The 20,670-nt window shown below is 42.4% G+C and overlaps 1 protein-coding gene across 1 annotated transcript in view; it reads right to left on the reverse strand.

Moving 5' to 3' along the window:
• LOC122931690 (complexin-1) overlaps positions 1-20,670 on the reverse strand; it is a 271,534-nt gene that overhangs the window by 63,475 nt on the left and 187,389 nt on the right. Inside the window, exon 3 of the mRNA XM_044285760.1 lies at positions 12,846-13,021. Within this exon, the coding sequence (XP_044141695.1) occupies positions 12,846-13,021 (176 nt within the window). The remainder of the gene's footprint in view (positions 1-12,845; positions 13,022-20,670) is intronic.

The raw sequence follows: 20,670 nt of genomic DNA on the forward strand, positions 1-20,670 counted from the left end.
GGTAAGGGAAGGAGAGGACCTGATGGCCGTGAATGAGGGACTTTGGCACGAGCGCAAGTCTCGCAGGCTGCCACAAAACCCTCAACCAACTTACGAAGCGCAGGCCACCAGAATCTCCGAGCGATGAGATCCAGTGTGGCTCTTAGCCCCGGGTGCCCAGCAAGGACCGTATCGTGGTGTTCTTTAAAAATCTTGTGTCTTAAAGCGAGAGGCACAAACAACCTCCCAGGAGGACAAATATCAGGAGCCTCTGACTGGGCTGCCTGCACCTCTGCCTCCAATTCAGGAAAAAGAGCAGAGACCACCACACCTTCAGCCAAAATGGGACCCGGGTCTTCAAAATTCCCGCCTCCCGGAAAACAACGTGACAGGGCATCTGCCTTCACATTCTTAACTCCAGGGCGGAACGTGACAACAAAATTAAACCTAGAAAAGAACAAAGACCATCTGGCCTGTCTCGGGTTCAGACGCTTGGCTGACTCCAAGTAGGCCAGATTTTTATGGTCAGTAAATACGGTAATAGGGTGTCTGGCTCCCTCTAGCCAATGGCGCCATTCCTCAAAAGCCAACTTGATGGCCAACAATTCCCTATCTCCCACATCGTAATTTCTCTCTGCGGAGGAGAGTTTTCTTGAGAAAAAGGCACACGGTCGCCAATTGGCAGGAGAGGAACCCTGAGACAAGACCGCCCCCACGCCCACCTCAGAAGCATCAACCTCAACTATGAAGGGTAAAGAAACATCAGGTTGCACCAAGATGGGAGCGGAAGCAAAACTCTCCTTGATATCAGAAAAAGCCTTACGCGCCTCTACTGACCAAGAAGAAAAATCTACCCCCTTTCTGGTCATATCAGTGAGTGGTTTAACAATAGAAGAATAATTCAAAATGAACTTCCTGTAATAATTGGCAAAGCCCAAAAAACGCATCAGCGCCTTCTGATTCTCAGGAAGCTCCCACTCAAGCACAGCGCGGACCTTCTCGGGGTCCATGCGAAAACCAGAAGCGGAGAGAAGAAACCCCAGAAATTGAATTTCTGGAACCGCAAACACACATTTTTCCAGTTTCGCATATAATTTATTCTCCCGCAGGATGAGCAAGACCTGACGTAAATGTTCCTTATGAGTTTTGAAATCGGGAGAAAAAATCAAAATGTCATCCAAATACACCAATACAAATTTTCCCATCAAATGATAAAAAATGCTGTTCACGAAATGCTGAAAAACGGCTGGGGCATTCATCAAACCAAAAGGCATAACCAAATTTTCAAAATGGCCCTCAGGGGTATTGAAGGCCGTCTTCCATTCGTCCCCTTCTCTGACCCTGACCAGGTTGTATGCCCCTCTTAGATCTAATTTGGAAAAGACTTTAGCCCCAACAACCTGGTTAAACAGGTCCGGGATCAGAGGAAGTGGATAAGGGTCACGAATTGTGATACTGTTCAGCTCCCCGAAATCCAGGCAAGGTCTTAAAGAACCATCTTTTTTCTTAACAAAGAAAAAACCAGCGGCAACAGGTGACTTAGAGGGTCGTATGTGTCCTTTTCTCAGACTCTCAGAGATATAAGCACGCATAGCGATCCTCTCAGGTTGGGAAAGATTGTATAAACGAGATTTAGGCAGCTTGGCATCTGGGATGAGATTAATAGGGCAATCGTACTCCCTGTGCGGGGGCAAATCCTGAACTCCACTCTCAGAGAAGACATCCGAAAATTCAGAGAGAAAAGATGGTACAGTCTTAGTAGCAACCTCAGAAACAGATGTCATGAGGCAATTCTCTCTGCAAAAGTCACTCCAACCATTTATTTGCCTCGCTTGCCAATCAATGGTGGGGTTATGCTTAGTGAGCCAGGGCAGCCCCAACACCAGAGGGGTAGGCAAACCGCTAAGGACGAAACATGACACATCCTCAACATGAGCATCACTCACAATTAAACGGATATCGTGAACTATGCCCTTTAATGATTTCTGAGAAAGTGGAGCGGAATCGATAGCAAAAACAGGAATATCCTTTCCCAAAGTGCGCACCTGGAAACCATGAGTTATCGCAAATTGATTATCAATGAGATTGACCGCTGCTCCACTATCCACAAAAATCTCACAAAAAATGTTCTTGCTCTCTAGCGCCACCCTAGCCGGCAGGACAAAACGGGAACTGCAAGCAAATGGAAAACCTTCAATTTCCGCCTCAACCCTGCCAATAGTAACAGACGGAACATTTTTAAAAGATTTTTTCCTGTTTGTTTCTTTATTACTCCCAGAAAACTGCCTGAATCTCCTAGAGGGACAAATATTTGCCAAATGATTTATACCTCCACAACAAAAACAAACCCTCCCATGCGAGCTGAATCCTCTACTTTTTGAAGCAATCAACCCCAGCTGCATGGGCTCCTGCTCAGAAGGGGCTGACGGCGACTGAGACCCCTGCGCACAGAATGGGACCGCTGCACTGTCCTGGGACTGCGTATGACAGGAAGGAGACATCTCTCCTCTCTCTCTAAGACGCCTGTCAATACGAACGGCCTGAGACATAGCAGAGTCCAAAGAAATAGGCCTCTCATGAAAGGCAAATGCATCTTTCAATCCCTCTGAAAGACCATGGCAAAATTGACTTCGGAGTGCAGCATCATTCCAACCAGTATCAACTGCCCATCTCCGAAATTCTGAGCAGTAAATTTCTGCGGATTGTTTACCCTGGCATAATAGACGTAGTCTAGACTCAGCCAGAGCAATACGATCCGGATCATCATATATCTGACCCAGGGCTAAAAAGAATTCATCCACTGAACGGAGAGGCCGTGCCCCCTCCGGCAGTGAAAAGGCCCAGGACTGAGCGTTACCTCTGAGCAGCGATATAATGATCCCCACCCTCCGTTCCTCATCTCCAGAGGAAAGGGGAAGAAGGCGAAAATGGAGTTTGCAAGCCTCTCTAAAACGCACAAAATTCTCACTACCCCCGGAGAACGTATCCGGGAGCGAGATCTTAGGCTCAGAACAAGCTCCATGAACGCAAGCTGAACCGGTCACTTGAAGCTGAGAAAAAGTCTTACGGAGGTCAGCTACCTCCAATGAAAGACCCTGGAAGCGTTCAGCCAAAAGTGAAACCGAATCCATGCTTGAGACGGTTTTAGCGGCTTATAATGTCACGGACGGTGTACAGGAAACAAGGCAAAGCAACATGCATAAATGACTTGCTGGATCCAAAAACTAAGGAACCAAGGGGGGACCCCTGCAGAAGACCTGGCACTTTCCCTGGTTGCTCAGCCTATGCAAAGATCCGAATGGTGGAGGTTTGCATATCCACGTACCTTGACTATATAACCCCTGAGCACCCTACGATAGTGAGGGGACACGACCACCGGCTCCCTACACAAGATACGGAGGGAGTCAGTGTCACCTGGGATCCAGCAAACAGATAAATGTTCAACACTTAGCTTTTGTAGCAGACAGGAGAACAAGACCAGCGTGCACACACACTCCAGGAAGAAATATAAGCCGCCCAGAAAAGCATTCTGGGGAGGAATTTAAAGGGAAGCAATTAGTCCAACACATGACAGCTGAGAGAGGCTAACGAGATGAGAAACTGAATACCACAACAAAGTCAAGGAGGAGGTTCTGAAAGACATCTGTCAGAGCTTCTCAGCTGTCTGGTTGTGACAGGTGGCTTCTAATCAGATGGGTCCTACTCTAACATGCCTCTCCTGGGCTTACAGCCTACAATCTGGGCAAAGTAGTACCAAGCTGTATCCCATATATGCCTCTCTCAGGCTGTGAACCTGCAGTATGGGCAAAGTAGAATACAGCTGTACAAGCTATCTGATTAAAAGCACATGGAAGTGGGCGGTGGCGCCCCCTGGTGGTGAGATTGAACTGTGCACCACCGCCCACTTCCATGTGCTTTTAATCAGATAGCTTGTACAGCTGTATTCTATCTGATTAAAAGCACATGGAAGTGGGCGGGGGCGCCCCCTGGTGGTGAGATTGAACTGTGCACCACCGCCCACTTCCATGTGCTTTTAATCAGATAGCTTGTACAGCTGTATTCTACTTTGCCCATTCTGCAGGCTCACAGCCTGAGAGAGGCATATATGGCATACAGCTTGGTACTACTTTGCCCAGATTGTAGGCTATAAGCCCAGGAGAGGCATGTTAGAGTAGGACCCATCTGATTAGAAGCCACCTTGACGTCTGGTAGATGGGCTCGACATATGTTTTATCAATCATATGCGCAAAGAGCTTCTAACTGCACTTGTAGTAAGTATGGCCACCAAGCCGCTTATTTTTTCAGTGTTTGCTTATATCTTTGTGCAATTGACTAGCAGTGTGCTGTTACCTGTAGTTCTACTAATCCAATTGTGTTTCAGCCAAGGTAGCGTGCACCTGCGCTCTCAAATTTACTTATTATGGAGGTGCTGGTTCATTTGTTTTTCTTCCCTATAGTCACTGCCACTAGGGGGGTGGCGCCCCCTGGTGGTGAGATTGAACCGTGCACCACCGCCCACTTCCATGTGCTTTTAATCAGATAGCTTGTACAGCTGTATTCTACTTTGCCCATACTGCAGGCTCACAGCCTGAGAGAGGCATATATGGGATACAGCTTGGTACTACTTTGGTAGATGGGCTCGACATATGTTTTATTAATCATATGCGCAAAGAGCTTCTAACTGCACTTGCAGTAAGTATGGCCACCAAGCCGCTATTATTTTTTCAGTGTTTGCTTATATCTTTGTGCAATTGACTAGCAGTGTGCTGTTACCTATAGTTCTACTAATCCAAATGACTATAAAATTTATGACAAATCTGAAGGATCAGATTACATCATCCCATACAAGTATATGGAGAGAGGAAGAATGAGCAATAGCTGAGTTAGGCTACTTTCACATATGCATTTTTATTTTAGGTTTTAAGATCAGCAGATGATCTTCAAACCTGACCAAAATGGTTCAGTTTTGATTATACATCAGGATGCATCCTTTCTGTTAGGATGCAGTTGTGTGAAATTGAAACGGAACAAAGCAGACCAGTCATTTAATATATTGAAAGTCACGGTTGACTTGCATTGTTTTTAGTAATGGATCCCATTTGTTCAGTTTCAATGGCCAGACACAAAACCACAGCTGAATGGATATACCTATCTTTCCATTCAGAATGCATGGGGACAAAACAGAACAATTGTGGCCCCTTTTTGAGATCCTCTGCCAGATCTCAAAACCGGAATGCCAAAACGCATGTGATAGTAGTCTTAGACAGTATTCCTACAGAGACACCAAAGACACTGCTGCAACTAAGTAGAACATTTATATTTCAGCCCAAGTGCTTTATTGACATCTATATGGGTCATTAATTATCTGTAATGTCCTCCATGATCCCAGGGCTGCTTCTGAGTGTGAGAATGTTAGGAAGAATAGTCTCCTCTACTTTCTGTGTGCTGTGGATGAGAGCTAGTCTCCATCCCCCAGATCTGGGAAAACTTCAAAACAAAAATCTAGCATATAGAGAGGAGAAAACTGGTTAAAAAAAAATGGCAGATACAAGTCATACTGCATAATGACTAGAAATCGTGTTATTCCTCATGAAAACACACTTTAAAATGAATAATAAAAAGTTTGTTGAAAGGTTAGGTATTTTTTTAGTGTAACCAGATAAATTAAACATAAAGCAAATAAAAATAGGTGACTAGATAAATAACATGCATAGTTACATTATAAAACACACAAAACAATTATAGTCCCATATGCTTATAATTGTTTCTTACTCTTTAAAGAGGTTTTCAGATTTTTTTGTTCTGATGACTTATCCTCAGGGTAGGTCATCAGCTTCTAAACAAAGGGAGGCCGACTCCAGACACCCACCGCAGATCAGCTGTTTGAAGAGAGCATGGTGCTCTGGTAAGCTGTGCATAGGCCATGTGAATAATGAATGTGACATTCTTGACCTAGAAGTGCCACAAACTGTCGTAGTCTCTTCAAATAGCAGATTAGCGGGGGTGCTGGGTGTTGGACCCCCCACCAATCAGATATTGTGATATACTATCTTGAGGGTAAGACATCAGTATTAAACACTCATACAAACCCTTTAAATCAAACAACCCCTGGTGCTACCAAGGCCTTTCTCTATTTAGCCACGATTTTTATATCATGGGCTGATAAGGAATAAAAAATATGAGAAAATGGCTCTGTAATTACAGTCTGCATCTGATGTATACCAGATGAGTGGATGTGGATGAATAAATGGTCATAAGGGCATGACGGAACAATCTCCTTGTCCTTGAAAGAGGGCAGGGCAAAGGAGAGCATCGGAGCATGAACTGCTCCGATGCTCAAGTCAGGGGGGCTGCCTGGGTGAAAATGGGAATATGTCCAGGTTTAGCTCTGAACCCGGACAACCCCTTTAATGAAGATAAACAGCCTTCACCTGAACTTCTTAAGAATGCCCCTTTCTCTTGTGTTCTTGTACTACGACATTTAACAGGCACGAAGATTATAACTGTTATAGTTATAATACTAGACAATATTACTTAGCCAACTTAACCGCCTCCGGACCGCCTAACGCAGATCTGCGGTCCGGAGGCGGCAGCTCTGCGCAGAGTGACGCATATACGCGTCATCTCGCGAGAGCTGTGACTTCCTGTGAACGCGCGCACACAGGCGCGCGCGTTCACAGGAAAGGAAGGTAAGAGACAGGATCTCCAGCCTGTCAGCGGCGATCGTTCGCTGGCAGGCTGGAGATGCAATTTTTTTAACCCCTAACAGGTATATTAGACGCTGTTTTGATAACAGCGTCTAATATACCTGCTACCTGGTCCTCTGGTGGTCCCTTTTGTTTGGATCGACCACCAGAGGACACAGGTAGCTGTGTAAAGTACCACAAAACACCACTACACTACACCCCCCCCGTTACTTATTAACCCCTTATGAACCCCTGATCACCCCATATAGACTCCCTGATCACCCCCCTGTCATTGATCACCCCCCTGTCATTGATCACCCCCCTGTCAGGCTCCGTTCAGACGTCCGTATGATTTTTACGGATCCACGGATACATGGATCGCATCCGCAAAACACATACGGACGTCTGAATGGAGCCTTACAGGGGGGTGATCAATGACAGGCGGGTGATCACCCATATAGATTCCCTGATCACCCCCCTGTCATTGATCACCCCCCTGTCATTGATCACCCCCCTGTAAGGCTCCATTCAGACGTCCGTATTATTTTTACGGATCCACGGATACATGGATCGGATCCGCAAAACACATACGGACGTCTGAATGGAGCCTTACAGGGGGGTGATCAATGACAGGGGGGTGATCACCTCATATACACTTCCTGATCACCCCCTATCATTGATCACCCCCTGTCATTGATCACCCCCCTGTAAGGCTCCATTCAGACGTCCGTATAATTTTTACGGATCCACGGATACATGGATCAGATCCGCAAAACACATACAGATGTCTGAATGGAGCCTTACAGGAGGGTGATCAATGACAGGGGGGTTATCACCTCATATACACTCCCTGATCACCCCCTGTCATTGATCACCCCCCTGTCATTGATCACCCCCCTGTAAGGCTCCATTTAGACGTCCGTATAATTTTTACGGATCCATGGATACATGAATCGGATCCGCAAAACACATACGGACGTCTGAATGGAGCCTTACAGGGGGGTGATCAATGACAGGGAGGTGATCACCTCATATACACTCCATGATCACCCCCTGTCATTGATCACCCCCTGTAAGGCTCCATTTAGACATTTGTTTTGGCACAAGTTAGCGGAAATAGATATTTTATTTTAATTTTATTTTTCTTACAAAGTCTCATATTCCACTAACTTGTGTCAAAAAATAAAATCTCACATGAACGCACCATACCCGTCACGGAATCCAAATGCATAATTTTTTTTTGACATTTATATTCCAGACTTTTTCTCACGCTTTCGGGCCCCTAAAATGCCAGGGCAGTATAAATACCCCACATGTGACCCCCTTTCGGAAAGAAGACACCCTAAGGTATTCCGTGAGGGGCATATTGAGTCCATGAAAGATTGAAATTTTTGTCCCAAGTTAGCGGAAAGGGAGACTTTGTGAGAAAATACAAAAAAAATATAAATTTCCGCTAACTTGTGCCCAAAAAAAAATATTCTATGAACTCGCCAGGCTCCTCATTGAATACCTTGGGGTGTCTTCTTTCCAAAGTGAGGTCACATGTGGGGTATTTATACTGCCCTGGCTTTTTAGGGCCCGAAAGCGTGAGAAGAAGTCTGGGATCCAAATGTCTAAAAATGCCCTCCTAAGAGGAATTTGGGCCGCTTTGCGCATCTAGGCTGCAAAAAAGTGTCACACATCTGGTATTGCCGTACTCAGGAGAAGTTGGGCAATGTGTTTTGGGGTGTCATTTTACATATACCCATGCTGGGTGAGATAAATATCTTGGTCAAATGCCAACTTTGTATAAAAAAATGGGAAAAGTTGTGTTTTGCCAAGATATTTCTCTCACCCAGCATGGGTATATGTAAAATGACACCCCAAAACACATTCCCCAACTTCTCCTGAGTACGGCGATACCAGATGTGTGACACTTTTTTGCCGCCTAGGTGGGCAAAGGGGCACACATTCCAAAGAGCACCTTTTGGATTTCACCGGTCATTTTTTACAGATTTTGATTGCAAACTACTTCTCACGCATATGGGCCCCTAAAATGCCAGGGCAGTATAACTACCTCACAAGTGACCCCATTTTGGAAAGAAGACACCTCAGGGTATTCCGTGAGGGGCATGGCGAGTTCCTAGAATTTTTTATTTTTTGTCACAAGTTAGTGGAATATGAGACTTTGTAAGAAAAAAATAAAATAAAAAAAATCATCATTTTCCGCTAACTTGTGACAAAAAATAAAAAGTTCTATGAACTCACTATGCCCATCAGTGAATACCTTAGGGTGTCTACTTTCCGAAATGGGGTCATTTGTGGGGTGTTTGTACTGTCTGGGCATTGTAGAACCTCAGGAAACATGACAGGTGCTCAGAAAGTCAGAGCTGTTTCAAAAAGCGGAAATTCACATTTTTGTACCATAGTTTGTAAACGCTATAACTTTTACCCAAACCATTTTTTTTTACCCAAACATTTTTTTTTATCAAAGACATGTAGAACAATAAATTTAGCAAAAAATTTATATATGGATGTAGTTTTTTTTGCAAAATTTTACTTTAAGTGAAAAATTTCATTTTTTTGCAAAAAATCGTTAAATTTTGATTAATAACAAAAAAAGTAAAAATTTCAGCAGCAATGAAATACCACCAAATGAAAGCTCTATTAGTAAGAAGAAAAGGAAGTAAAATTCATTTGGGTGGTAAGTTGCATGACCGAGCAATAAACAATGAAAGTAGTGTAGTGCAGAAGTGTAAAAAGTGGCCTGGTCATTAAGGGGGTTTTAGCTAGTGGGGTTGAAGTGGTTAAAGGGAATGTGTCATCAGAAAAAATACATGTTTAAACAGTTTTTAGAATTTTTGGTGAGTTTTTGAATTTTCTTTTCACTATCTATATATATTTTTTAAAGAATGTATATAATCTTGCAATTTTTGAACCAACCACTAGGCCTAATAATAGGTCATGATTTCCTGTTCTGTTCAGGTAACTTTTCAGTAGCTATTATCATTATCACTAGAGATGAGCGACGTTTAGAAAAATTTGATCCGGCAGCTTTGCCGAAGTTCCACAAGAAATTAATTTTGAAGTCACAAATCACTTGTAAATCAGGTATACCCAGGCCACTCTGCATTGGGGTACGGCCACATGGAGTGGCCATGCTGCCGGTGGATTGCGCCCATGCTGTGGTGAAGAACTGCGCGGCCAATCAGCCAGCAGCTACTTTTCATTTAATTATGCAGGACAAATTGGTCCACCAAAGTGTTAAAATGGACCCAGCTATAAATTGCTAAATTTACAGTATATCATGTATATTCCATGGCCTTGCCACGACTTAGTTTACCTATGGTAAAAAAAGATAGGGGTATAGGCAATAACTTTAAACTTATCTCACTGCATCCAAACTAATTTCTTTCTTCTATAGCTGAAATGGAAAACACATCAATAAAACTGGCAGAAAACTAGAGACTAGCTAAAACTTATCATTCTGAGGAGTTTTAAAGCTTAGAAACATTTTTGAGATGATTTGCATAAAGACCTAGAAGACAATTATACATGCCATGAAGATTACATAAATGGAGCTTATTATGGACAATTTAAAGCGTTAGATGACAGTACCGAGTAAACATGTACTTGTGCTGGAGACACACATAAGGTTCATAGGTTGAAATGGATGATTTAAATGAAATGCATACATAGGGCAATAAGAATGCATGGCTTGCCAACATTTGACACTAATTGTATTCATAAGGCCTCCTGCACATGACTGTATCCGTCTTGTGTTCAGCAAAAATCGGATCCTCAGAATACGGATGCGGTCCATGTGCATTCCGCAATATTTGCAGGACCCACTGTAAAAAAGCCTATTATTGCCTGTAAAACGGAGAAGAATAGAACAGGCTCCATTTTGAAATAAACGGGTCCATGTGCGATCTGCAAAGAAATTTAGGATCGGACAGGGACCAAAAATACGGCTGTGTGCATTTCCTGGATTCATTTCCTTTCCAGGTTATAAGAAGTCTCTCCTCTCTTACCACCATAGAAATGTAGGAGGCGGACAACTGCTTTGTGCTAATTTCAGGCAGATTGTTGTAACAGGCTGCAAGAATTAATGGTTTTGATATGTTTAAGCACCCTAGTAGCTCCATTTGATTAATTATGAAACTATCCCCAAGTGTTCACTTTAAGATAAACATTTATGTAGACGATATTGTATTTTTGTATAGTATGTTAAATACTATAAAGAAGGGAAAAAAAATATATACAGTTTCTTTCTTCTATTTTAATGATGGTGAAATGACAGTTTAGAACAGTAATGGTTTTGGTGGAGGATTTTGAGAATATAAAGATACTTTTTCTCCACTCCACTTACTGTATATTTCCTCGCTCTTCTTAAATAATGTAAGTGCACATGGATTTTTAGCTTTATAACAAGTAAGGTAAAGAATAACCAGCAGAGAAACCATATATTACATAAAAGTACACAAGAATATGAATACCATATTATAGGATTTTAGTTGATTCCCTTGAAGTAACAATTTTAATTGCTATATTCAGTTCCAAATACATATTTTATAGCTAGCCTAAAAATCTAATTGATGTAAAAAGTTATAAATTCATCGCAATACTGATCATGACAGCCTTCATTATAGTCTGCAAAATGTGGCTGGTTGCTTTGAAAGAGCCCAAAGAATTATCGTCATTAACCCCTTAGTTATCATGAATTTTACAGTGGTTACTAAGGGGCTCTAGACTGGACTGTTTACGGTGGCCCAGTCTAAGCAATGCACGGGTCCCCATTCAGTGGAGAGCATGCACTCAGCTGTCACATGAGAGCCGTGCTCCTGCTCTAAAGGCCTGGACTGGCAGAAACCCTGATCCAGGCTGTTTTACTCATTAGCTGCTGCAGCATTATCGACCGCGGCATGTAAGAACGGACTCCCCCTCTCTACCATCGGCACCCTACGAATAAGATCGCAGGGTGATGATGTCTGTGCATATAGGCTGCAGCCTAATTAAGGTCCATGGCCAGCCTCCAGTGTGTCCTAGCAGGCTTGTTGGTGGATGTCAGTATAGCACTGACAGTAAAATACATTACACTGCATGAACAGCCATCTTATAGACAGAACCTCAATGTGGACAGCACAGAAGATTTGTCTAACAAGGTGACATGGCTTATGAAATAGAGCAAAGGGCACAGAATATCAACAAAGGCTATATTAGAAAGTGTCATGTAGTCATCTTACCCAGCCATCGGTCACAAGTAGCCATAACCTCTTTAATTTTTTATTTCTATTTTTTTTCAAATGTTATAATTTTCTAATCTACCTTTTACACAGATCATTGATCAGGAATGAACAGGGACATTCATTTGGCTGATCTTTTGCCTGTAGTAATGATCATTTACCCCCAAATATTTTTTATCAGTATGTGTATCAACTTTATGAACAAGCATGAAAAGATTTGTTTTATTGCTAATCACTACTTGTAAATGGCCCGCATAGTAGAACTATATGTGGAAAATATCTATTATTGTTTCTGCTAATAGGAGGAATATAGCAGGATCCCAAAAAAAGTCTAACATAGTAGTAACATAGTACATAAGGCCGAAAAAAGACATTTGTCCATCCAGTTCGGCCTGTCATCCTGGAAGTTGATCCAGAGGAAGGCAAAAAAACTCTGTGAGGTAGAAGCCAATTTTCCTCACTTTAGGGGAATAAAAAATTCCTTCCCGACTCCAATCAGGCAATCAGAATAACTCCCTGGATCAACGACCCCTCTCTAGTAGCTATAGCCTGTAATATTATTACGCTCCAGAAATACATCCAGGCCCCTCTTGAATTCCTTTATTGTACTCACCATCACCACCTCCTCAGGCAGAGAGTTCCATAGTCTCACTGCTCTTACCGTAAAGAATCCTCTTCTATGTTTGTGTACAAACCTTCTTTCCTCCATGTGCATGACAAGCTTAAACTGAGCATTGAACTTAGATTTTATGCTTTCAATTCTTAGCTCGTATGCTAATATTGTTAAGTAAGTAACAAGGACAACAAAGTGGTATTTGGTTGTATTGTAGCTTTGAGATTAAATAACAGAATTAAATTATGACCACAGTGATATGAATAGATGCTGACATCTTAAATTTTTAATATATGATTAATGGCAAAATTGTAATTTTACAATGTTATTTTCGTGCCTTACCTTATCCCTAATACCTTGCCTCATGACTTCTCTCTCTGCTTCCATTTTTGAATATTTTGCTTTCCTTTCTTCCTCCTGTTGACGCAGAGCCTCTTGCTGTTCTTCCATTTTCTTTTGGGCATCTGGATCCTTCTCTTCGTCCCCCCCAAGCATTTTTCCCATGTCTTTTGTAGCACCTACAAATTAAATTGTTATAATTTAGTATACATGTATTTAACTGAATAAATTATACTGGATACTTAGGTTTTGCTTAGTTATATCCTGTTCATATACTACATATGCTAAAGATGCTTGACTTAAAACTTGACCATGCTAATTTAGTACTTCATGTTATGTGCTTTTCTTTCAAACTCTAGTAGGTATAATGCAAACATGTTTACCTAGCACAATATACTTTAAACATTTTATAGGAGTGTTTCTGCATTAATATACATTTCCATTAACAGTAAATCCACAGAAGAAATGAGAACAGGGTGGCTGCTTTATGTCCCAGAACAGAAGATCATGGTGACAATGCAATCAGTGTTTTATCTGTGGAAGATGAGAGGGTTGTCGAACCTGCAAAAACCGTCTTGCTCTACCACTCCCTTGGTGCACTGTTGAAATTTTTTATTTACTGTATTCGACAGTTGCCCTTTAAATAAACAAATGGAAACCTTAAGAGGAAGAGGGATTATTGGTCATATATAGGCAATATGATCGCACCAACTGTTAAAACAGTAAAAACAACAAATAGCAATATAGGGATCCCAAAAGTTTTTTTTTCTTGTAAAAAATGTATCAGCTGCCTTAAACTGGGTCATACAAAACCAATCTATGAAATAAAAGATAAAGAAGTCCTTTACAAACAGACAATATTATATGTCATACTAGAGGGGTCATATAGTTAATAATATTCCCATGTGAGATATTTTACGTAGGTAGAACAAAAAGACGCCTAAAAGAATGTGTAAGGGAGCACATATATAATATAGAATAATGATAAGCAGCATAGGCAATATTCGTTTTTGCAATATTTTGCAAATGTTTGGCCTATTATTTGCCATAAATTCGCAAATTCTAGAATTCGTGATCTCCAGTCAATACAGGCGTGGCTCACTTTTGCTAAATTTTTCAAGCTGCTAGAAGTTTTCTTGAGACTGGAGACTGGACTGGAGAAAATGGTGGTCAGCAACTTTCGTGATTGTGAGGAAGAACTCTTGATCACTGTAAGTAATTTTACATTACAGCACTGTTTTTGATTACATTTCGTACATCACTGTACATCATAGCACAGTAATTCCTATCACACTATCTAACACCCTGCGCTATATCACTATCTAACTTACACTGACTATCTCCCACTAACTATCTGTATTACATATATGAGCTAACTAACTAATGTAATTGAATAAGGATCCATAGAAACATAGAAACATAGAATGTGTCGGCAGATAAGAACCATTTGGCCCATCTAGTCTGCCCAATATATCTGAATCCTATGAATAGTCCCTAAAAGGGTCATATATGTGTATACCCAGTCAACTGACATGGATTTTCATAACTCCACCCAGGAACCCGGCTAGGACTTATATAGAGGAGAATGGTATTTCTGAGGGAGAGAAGTGATACTTCTCGAAATGTTTCAGATTTTTTTCCTATTTTAGCTTTCGTAGCTCTGCTTAGGTGACATCACCCCGCTCCATACCAGAGTGCCAGCATCAAACAGAAGGCGTGCTGCTCGCGGGGGCACGTTTCCATCTAAAAAAATTAACTAAACTGCCTCTAAAGGACTCCAGGATTGAGCCAAGCCATTGGACCTTTTACCACAGCTGGACAGACCCCTGGAGAAACAAAGGTAGGAGTGATTTATATCACAAACCAACTGCACTATTCGTATAGGGGATATTGAATGTGGTGGAATCTCAACAGGAGCCAATTAAGAAAGAGAGGTTTATATTTGATAGTTTGCACAGAAACAATACAGTTTTTTATATTGCAATTATTTTAGTTAGTTGCGGTTCCGACAGTTTCTTGCAGCACTATCAGTTTGCATTCTCTTATACCGCAAGTGATCACAAATCTTGTTGGTCTTATTGGTCATATATATGGTCTGCATGCTGATACAGTGTCTGTATTAGTCTTTATTTATGCTATTCAAAGTAGACCCATAGGCATATGGGTGTGATTATTGGATCTGCAAGCACAAGACTGAAAGATATGAAGAGAGAAGGTAGAAGAGAGCAAGGACTCAGTATGAAACCTACCACTGTCTCGAAAACTCAGATTCCTCTTTATAAATAAAATAAATAAAAAACATGGGCATCACATTCAACAAGCTATGGTAAACTATTGCTGCTAACCAAAAATATATAAAAATATTCTTAGAACACCCTTTTAGCAACTGTTTGTGCCCACTTTCCACTTCACAACCTCTTTAAGGCCAGCTCAGGAGTGCAACATGACCATTCCCATACCATAGGCACGAGCCACTGCCATTGCAGGTCCAATGACTTGATATAATATTATCACTGATCTTTACAACACTCTCAGGCAACCTACCCACTTTCAGGACAGAACCCATGGCCAAAACATGGGTACAGAAATGCAAAAAACCAGGCTAAGATTCATAACTTCTTGTTAGAAAAAGCTGCTCTGTAGTTCAAGCTACCCCTTTAAAGAGAGATATACTATTCAAATTAAGAGAAATGTAATTTAACTAAATGTAATTTAACTATTATAGTCCACAAAATGTCTTGAAGACGTTTGTTGATATTCTTATAGATTGCTAAATTTCATCTTTGAGAAAAGCAGCTTTCATATTCATTACATCACCTTTTAAGAAACAGAGACATGTTTGTGAACATTTATTGTTATACTATGATACTGATGTATCAATGGATGGGAATTATACATTTTACTTAAATAATTTGTATTCCTTGACAACTTGGTAAGTGAAAGGGATTAAAAGGAAAAAAAGAGACCAAGTCCTGTAGTCAGCAGTGCCAGCATTAAAGGACAACATAATAAATAATTGAATTTAAAAGAAATGTTCACCCTTTACACACTGTAGATCTAGAATTTGGCATTGGTTAATCTTAGTATACATTTTGAATTTATAGGCATAGAGTTAAATGATACATTTTAGGATTGTTGCAGGCACCAGTAGAGGGAGCTTGGGAGTCTTACAGCATATGACATGCTTTGAAAGAATATATCCATTTGCAATAAGATCCTCCTAGTGGTGGCTCCAGACAACAAGCATTTTATAATTTAACTCTCTTGTTTAGAGTGGATTCAAAGTTTGATCAGAACTCCAACCTCAACCATACATTATGAAATTAATCACCAAAGTATTTTGGACGTACAAGTTGCTTTTACGAGTGGTATTTACGAGAGATGAGCTAATCGAATCAGACGAAGTGGAATTCGATCTGAATTTCAGGAGAAATTTGATTTGCGAATGCGAATTTCCTCGTGCTTCATGGTATGAATTGCAATTTTTCCTAAAATGGTGGCTACAATGGCGGCTACATGAGTAAGGACATTGGGCAAGGAACTCTTGGAAGGCAGGCTGACCCATAATGCCATGCATGCAGCCAATCAGCAGCCAGCCAGCTCGATGATGTCACAGCCCTTTAAATACCCGCAGCCATCTTGGATTCAGACATTTTTGAGCGTTCTGAATGCAGGGACAGAAGTTGCAGGCGCTAGGGAGAGTTATACTGAAAGCCTCATTGTGAAAAAAAAGTAATTTATAAGTGCAGGAAAACATTATTCAAATTGCAGGAAAACGATAGTGAAGAATCATTTCACAGCATCTTAGTGCAGGGAGAGACGTCAGAAGTCGCTAGGGACACTGCTAAAAAAACAACTTGTTCTTGCTATTGGGGTTCAAGTGCTAAGTTGAAAAGTCTTTAGTGGCTTATATCTGTGGAAAAAGAAATATATATACGCATTTCACTTCTGCAGTTATTTGTGTGAAAGAGTTTAGTGGCCTATTTCAGTACAAAAAGGACAAATATATACGCATTTCACTTCTGCAGTTATATGTGGTGAAAGCGTTCAGTGTCCTATTTCAGTACATAAAGGAAAAAAGCATACACGCTCCACTGTTGCATTTGTTTGTGGTGAAAGTTTAGTGGCTTATTTCAGTACAAAACGAAAAATATATATGCATTTCACTTCTGCAGTTATTTGCGTTCACTTTTGCAGTTATATGTGGTAAAACATTTAGTTGACGTATTTTGGTAGAAAAACAAAATATATTTAACGTTAACTGTTGCAGTTATATGTGGCAAAACCTTTAGTGACGTATTTCGGTCAAAAAATAAAATATATTCAGCGTTCAGCACTGCAGTAATATTTGTGGTAAAACCTTTTGTGACGTATTTCGGTAGAAAACAATACATTTATTCTGTGTTCAGTGCCGCAGTTATACGTGGTAAAGCCTTTAGTTGCGTATTTCAGTAGAAAACTAAAAAAAAATCTTATAAAAATGTATCCTTATTAAGGAGGGGTCCACCGGTTCACGGAAGTAGCGGCATTAGCAGTCAGTCAGTGCATAGTATAGTCGGTAAAATCACCTACTCTGAGGTGTGGCAATTTTCTGTACAGCCTCCAGGGGAGGTGAACATGACCATATGTAGAATCTGTGGGCAGAAGGTGAAGCATGTCCAAGGTGCCAATGTTGGCACCACGGTCCTGCGTCAACATATGCAGCGTCACCATAAAGTGGCTTGGGAGAACCATGACTTCGATGTGGTGGTCCAGCCTGCCGCAGCAACCGCTGCATTACCCAGTGGCACGACACACCCGATTTCTGGCAGTCAAGGCTCCACCACCTCATGCAAAAGAAGCTGTCTGTCTGTCACGGCTGTTTAAGGGTAACCAGAGCATACACAGTAAGAAGAGCTACTGACCGGACCCAAACTAGGGAAGAGAAAGGGTGACCCCTGTCAGACCCTCAACACTCTCCCTATGCTGCTAAAGCACATGCCCGGATCCAAATGGTGGAACGAGGCATGCCCGCGTACCTTAGACTGATGAGCCCTGTAACCCCTACAATAGTGGAAGGGGCACGGCCACCGATGCCCTGCTCAGAATATGGAGGGAACCGTGGCCACCTCAGATCCAGTCAGGAAATCACCAGGTACACAACAAAGTCTGCACACTTAGCTGATGGAGCTGCAGCCGCAGAGAAGACGGATCCAAGGGCCGCTGGCAATATCCAGGAGTGCTTGCAGCAGCAGAACACAGGTCCAGAGAACTAGTAGCTTAAGAAGTGAAGATACTCAAGGCAGAGCTACAACTGAAAAGAGAAATATAATCCACGCCCTGCAATAGGAGGAGGGGTGATTTAAAGGCAGGGAAATCAAACGCAGGAGAGACAGCTGGGAGTAAAGACCTCATCACAGGGGCGGAGAAACAGAACAGTGAGAACACCTCCAAACTCTAAGTGACATCATCACAGGGGTGGAGACACAGAGCTGTGAGAACGTCTCAAAGCTCTGGTAGTGACAGTACCCCCCCCCTCTACGGGTGGACTCCGGACACCCAGGACCCACCTTCCCAGGATGAGCCCTATGAAATGCCCTGATAAGGCGAGTGGCTTTAATGTCCGACATCGGAACCCACATCCTCTCCTCAGGACCATAACCCTTCCAATGAACGAGGTACTGAAGAGAACCGCGGACAATGCGAGAGTCCACAATTCTGGAAACCTCAAACTCCAGATTGCCATCAACCAAAATCGGAGGAGGAGGCAAAGAGGAGGGTACCGTGGGCTGGACATATGGTTTTAAGAGAGATCTGTGAAATACATTATGTATCTTCCAAACCCGTGGAAGATCAAGACGGAAGGCAACAGGATTGATGACTGACAAAATTTTATAAGGCCCAATAAACTTGGGACCCAATTTCCAGGAGGGAACCTTCAGTTTAATATTTCTTGTAGACAACCACACCAGATCACCCACATTCAGGTCCGGACCAGGCACACGTCTCTTATCAGCCACACGCTTATACTTCTCACTCATCTTTCTGAGATTACTCTGAATCTTTTGCCAAATGGTAGACAAAGACGAGGAAAATCTGTCCTCCTCAGGTAAACCAGAAAGAGCCCCTCCCGAAAAATGTCCCAAACTGCGGATGGAACCCATATGCACCAAAAAATGGTGACTTATCAGAAGATTCCTGACGACGGTTGTTCAAAGCAAACTCAGCAAGAGGGAGAAATGAACACCAATCCTCCTGGTTCTCCGCCACAAAACAGCGCAAATATGTCTCCAGATTCTGATTGAGGCGCTCAGTCTGACCATTCGACTGCGGGTGAAAAGCAGAAGAGAAGGACAGCCGAACCCCCAGGCGAGAACAGAAAGCCTTCCAGAACCTGGACACAAACTGCGTGCCTCTATCGGAAACAATATCAGAGGGAATGCCGTGCAATTTAACAATATGGTCGACAAAAGCTTGCGCCAACGTTTTAGCATTGGGTAAACCAGGGAAAGGAACGAAATGAGCCATCTTGCTAAAACGGTCCACGACCACCAGGACCACCGACTTCCCCGAAGAATGAGGAAGATCCGTGATAAAGTCCATGGACAGGTGTGTCCAAGGACGGGAAGGTATGGGTAACGGGAGAAGGGAACCTGAAGGTCGTGAACGAGGGACCTTAGCGCGAGCGCACGTCTCACAAGCAGCCACAAAACCCTCCACAGACTTACGAAGAGCCGGCCACCAAAATCTCAGAGCAATGAAATATACCGTGGCTCTACTCCCGGGGTGACCAGCAAGAACCGTATCATGATGTTCCTTAAAGAGTTTGTGACGTAGCTCAGGAGGCACAAACAACTTCCCGGAGGGACAACGGGCAGGTGCCTCAGTCTGGGCAGCCTGGACCTCGGCCTCCAAATCGGAATATAGAGCAGAAACAACTACCCCCTCCGCCAAAATGGGACCCGGGTCCTCGGAGTTTCCTCCTCCCGGAAAACAGCGAGAGAGAGCATCAGCCTTCACATTCTTGATCCCAGGGCGGAAAGTAACAACAAAATTGAATCTGGAGAAGAACAGAGACCATCTGGCCTGTCTCGGATTCATACGCCTGGCCGACTCCAAGTACGCCAGATTCTTATGGTCGGTAAAAACGGTGATAGGGTGCCTGGCCCCCTCCAACCAATGGCGCCATTCCTCGAAAGCCAACTTGATGGCCAACAACTCCCTATCTCCCACATCATAGTTTCTCTCTGCCGGGGAGAGTTTTCTAGAGAAAAAGGCACAAGGTCGCCATTTGGCAGGAGAGGGGCCCTGGGACAAAACTGCACCCACACCCACCTCGGAAGCATCCACCTCAACAATAAAAGGTAAGGAAACATCGGGATGCACCAAGATGGGAGCAGACGCAAAACTCTCTTTAATCTTAGAAAAGGCTGCAAGCGCCTCCTCCGACCAAGAGGAAAAATCCGTCCCCTTTTTTGTCATGTCAGTAAGGGGTTTGACAATAGAGGAATAATTCAAAATGAACTTTCTGTAGTAGTTAGCAAAACCCAGAAAGCGCATCAATGCCTTCTGATTTTCAGGAAGCTCCCACTCCAGCACAGCACGGACCTTCTCCGGATCCATGCGAAAAACAGAAGCAGAGAGGAGAAAACACAGAAATTGAATCTCCGATACCATAAAAAGACATTTCTCCAGCTTGGCATACAGTTTATTTTCCCGCAGTATCTGCAGGACCTGAAAAAGATGATCCTGATGGGTCTGAACATCAGGGGAAAAAATCAAAATATCATCAAGATACACCAATACAAATTTCCCCATTAAATGATAGAAAATACTATTAACAAAATGC

The sequence above is a fragment of the Bufo gargarizans genome, chromosome 1, assembly GCF_014858855.1.
Source record: "Bufo gargarizans isolate SCDJY-AF-19 chromosome 1, ASM1485885v1, whole genome shotgun sequence".
Classification (NCBI taxonomy): domain Eukaryota; kingdom Metazoa; phylum Chordata; class Amphibia; order Anura; family Bufonidae; genus Bufo; species Bufo gargarizans.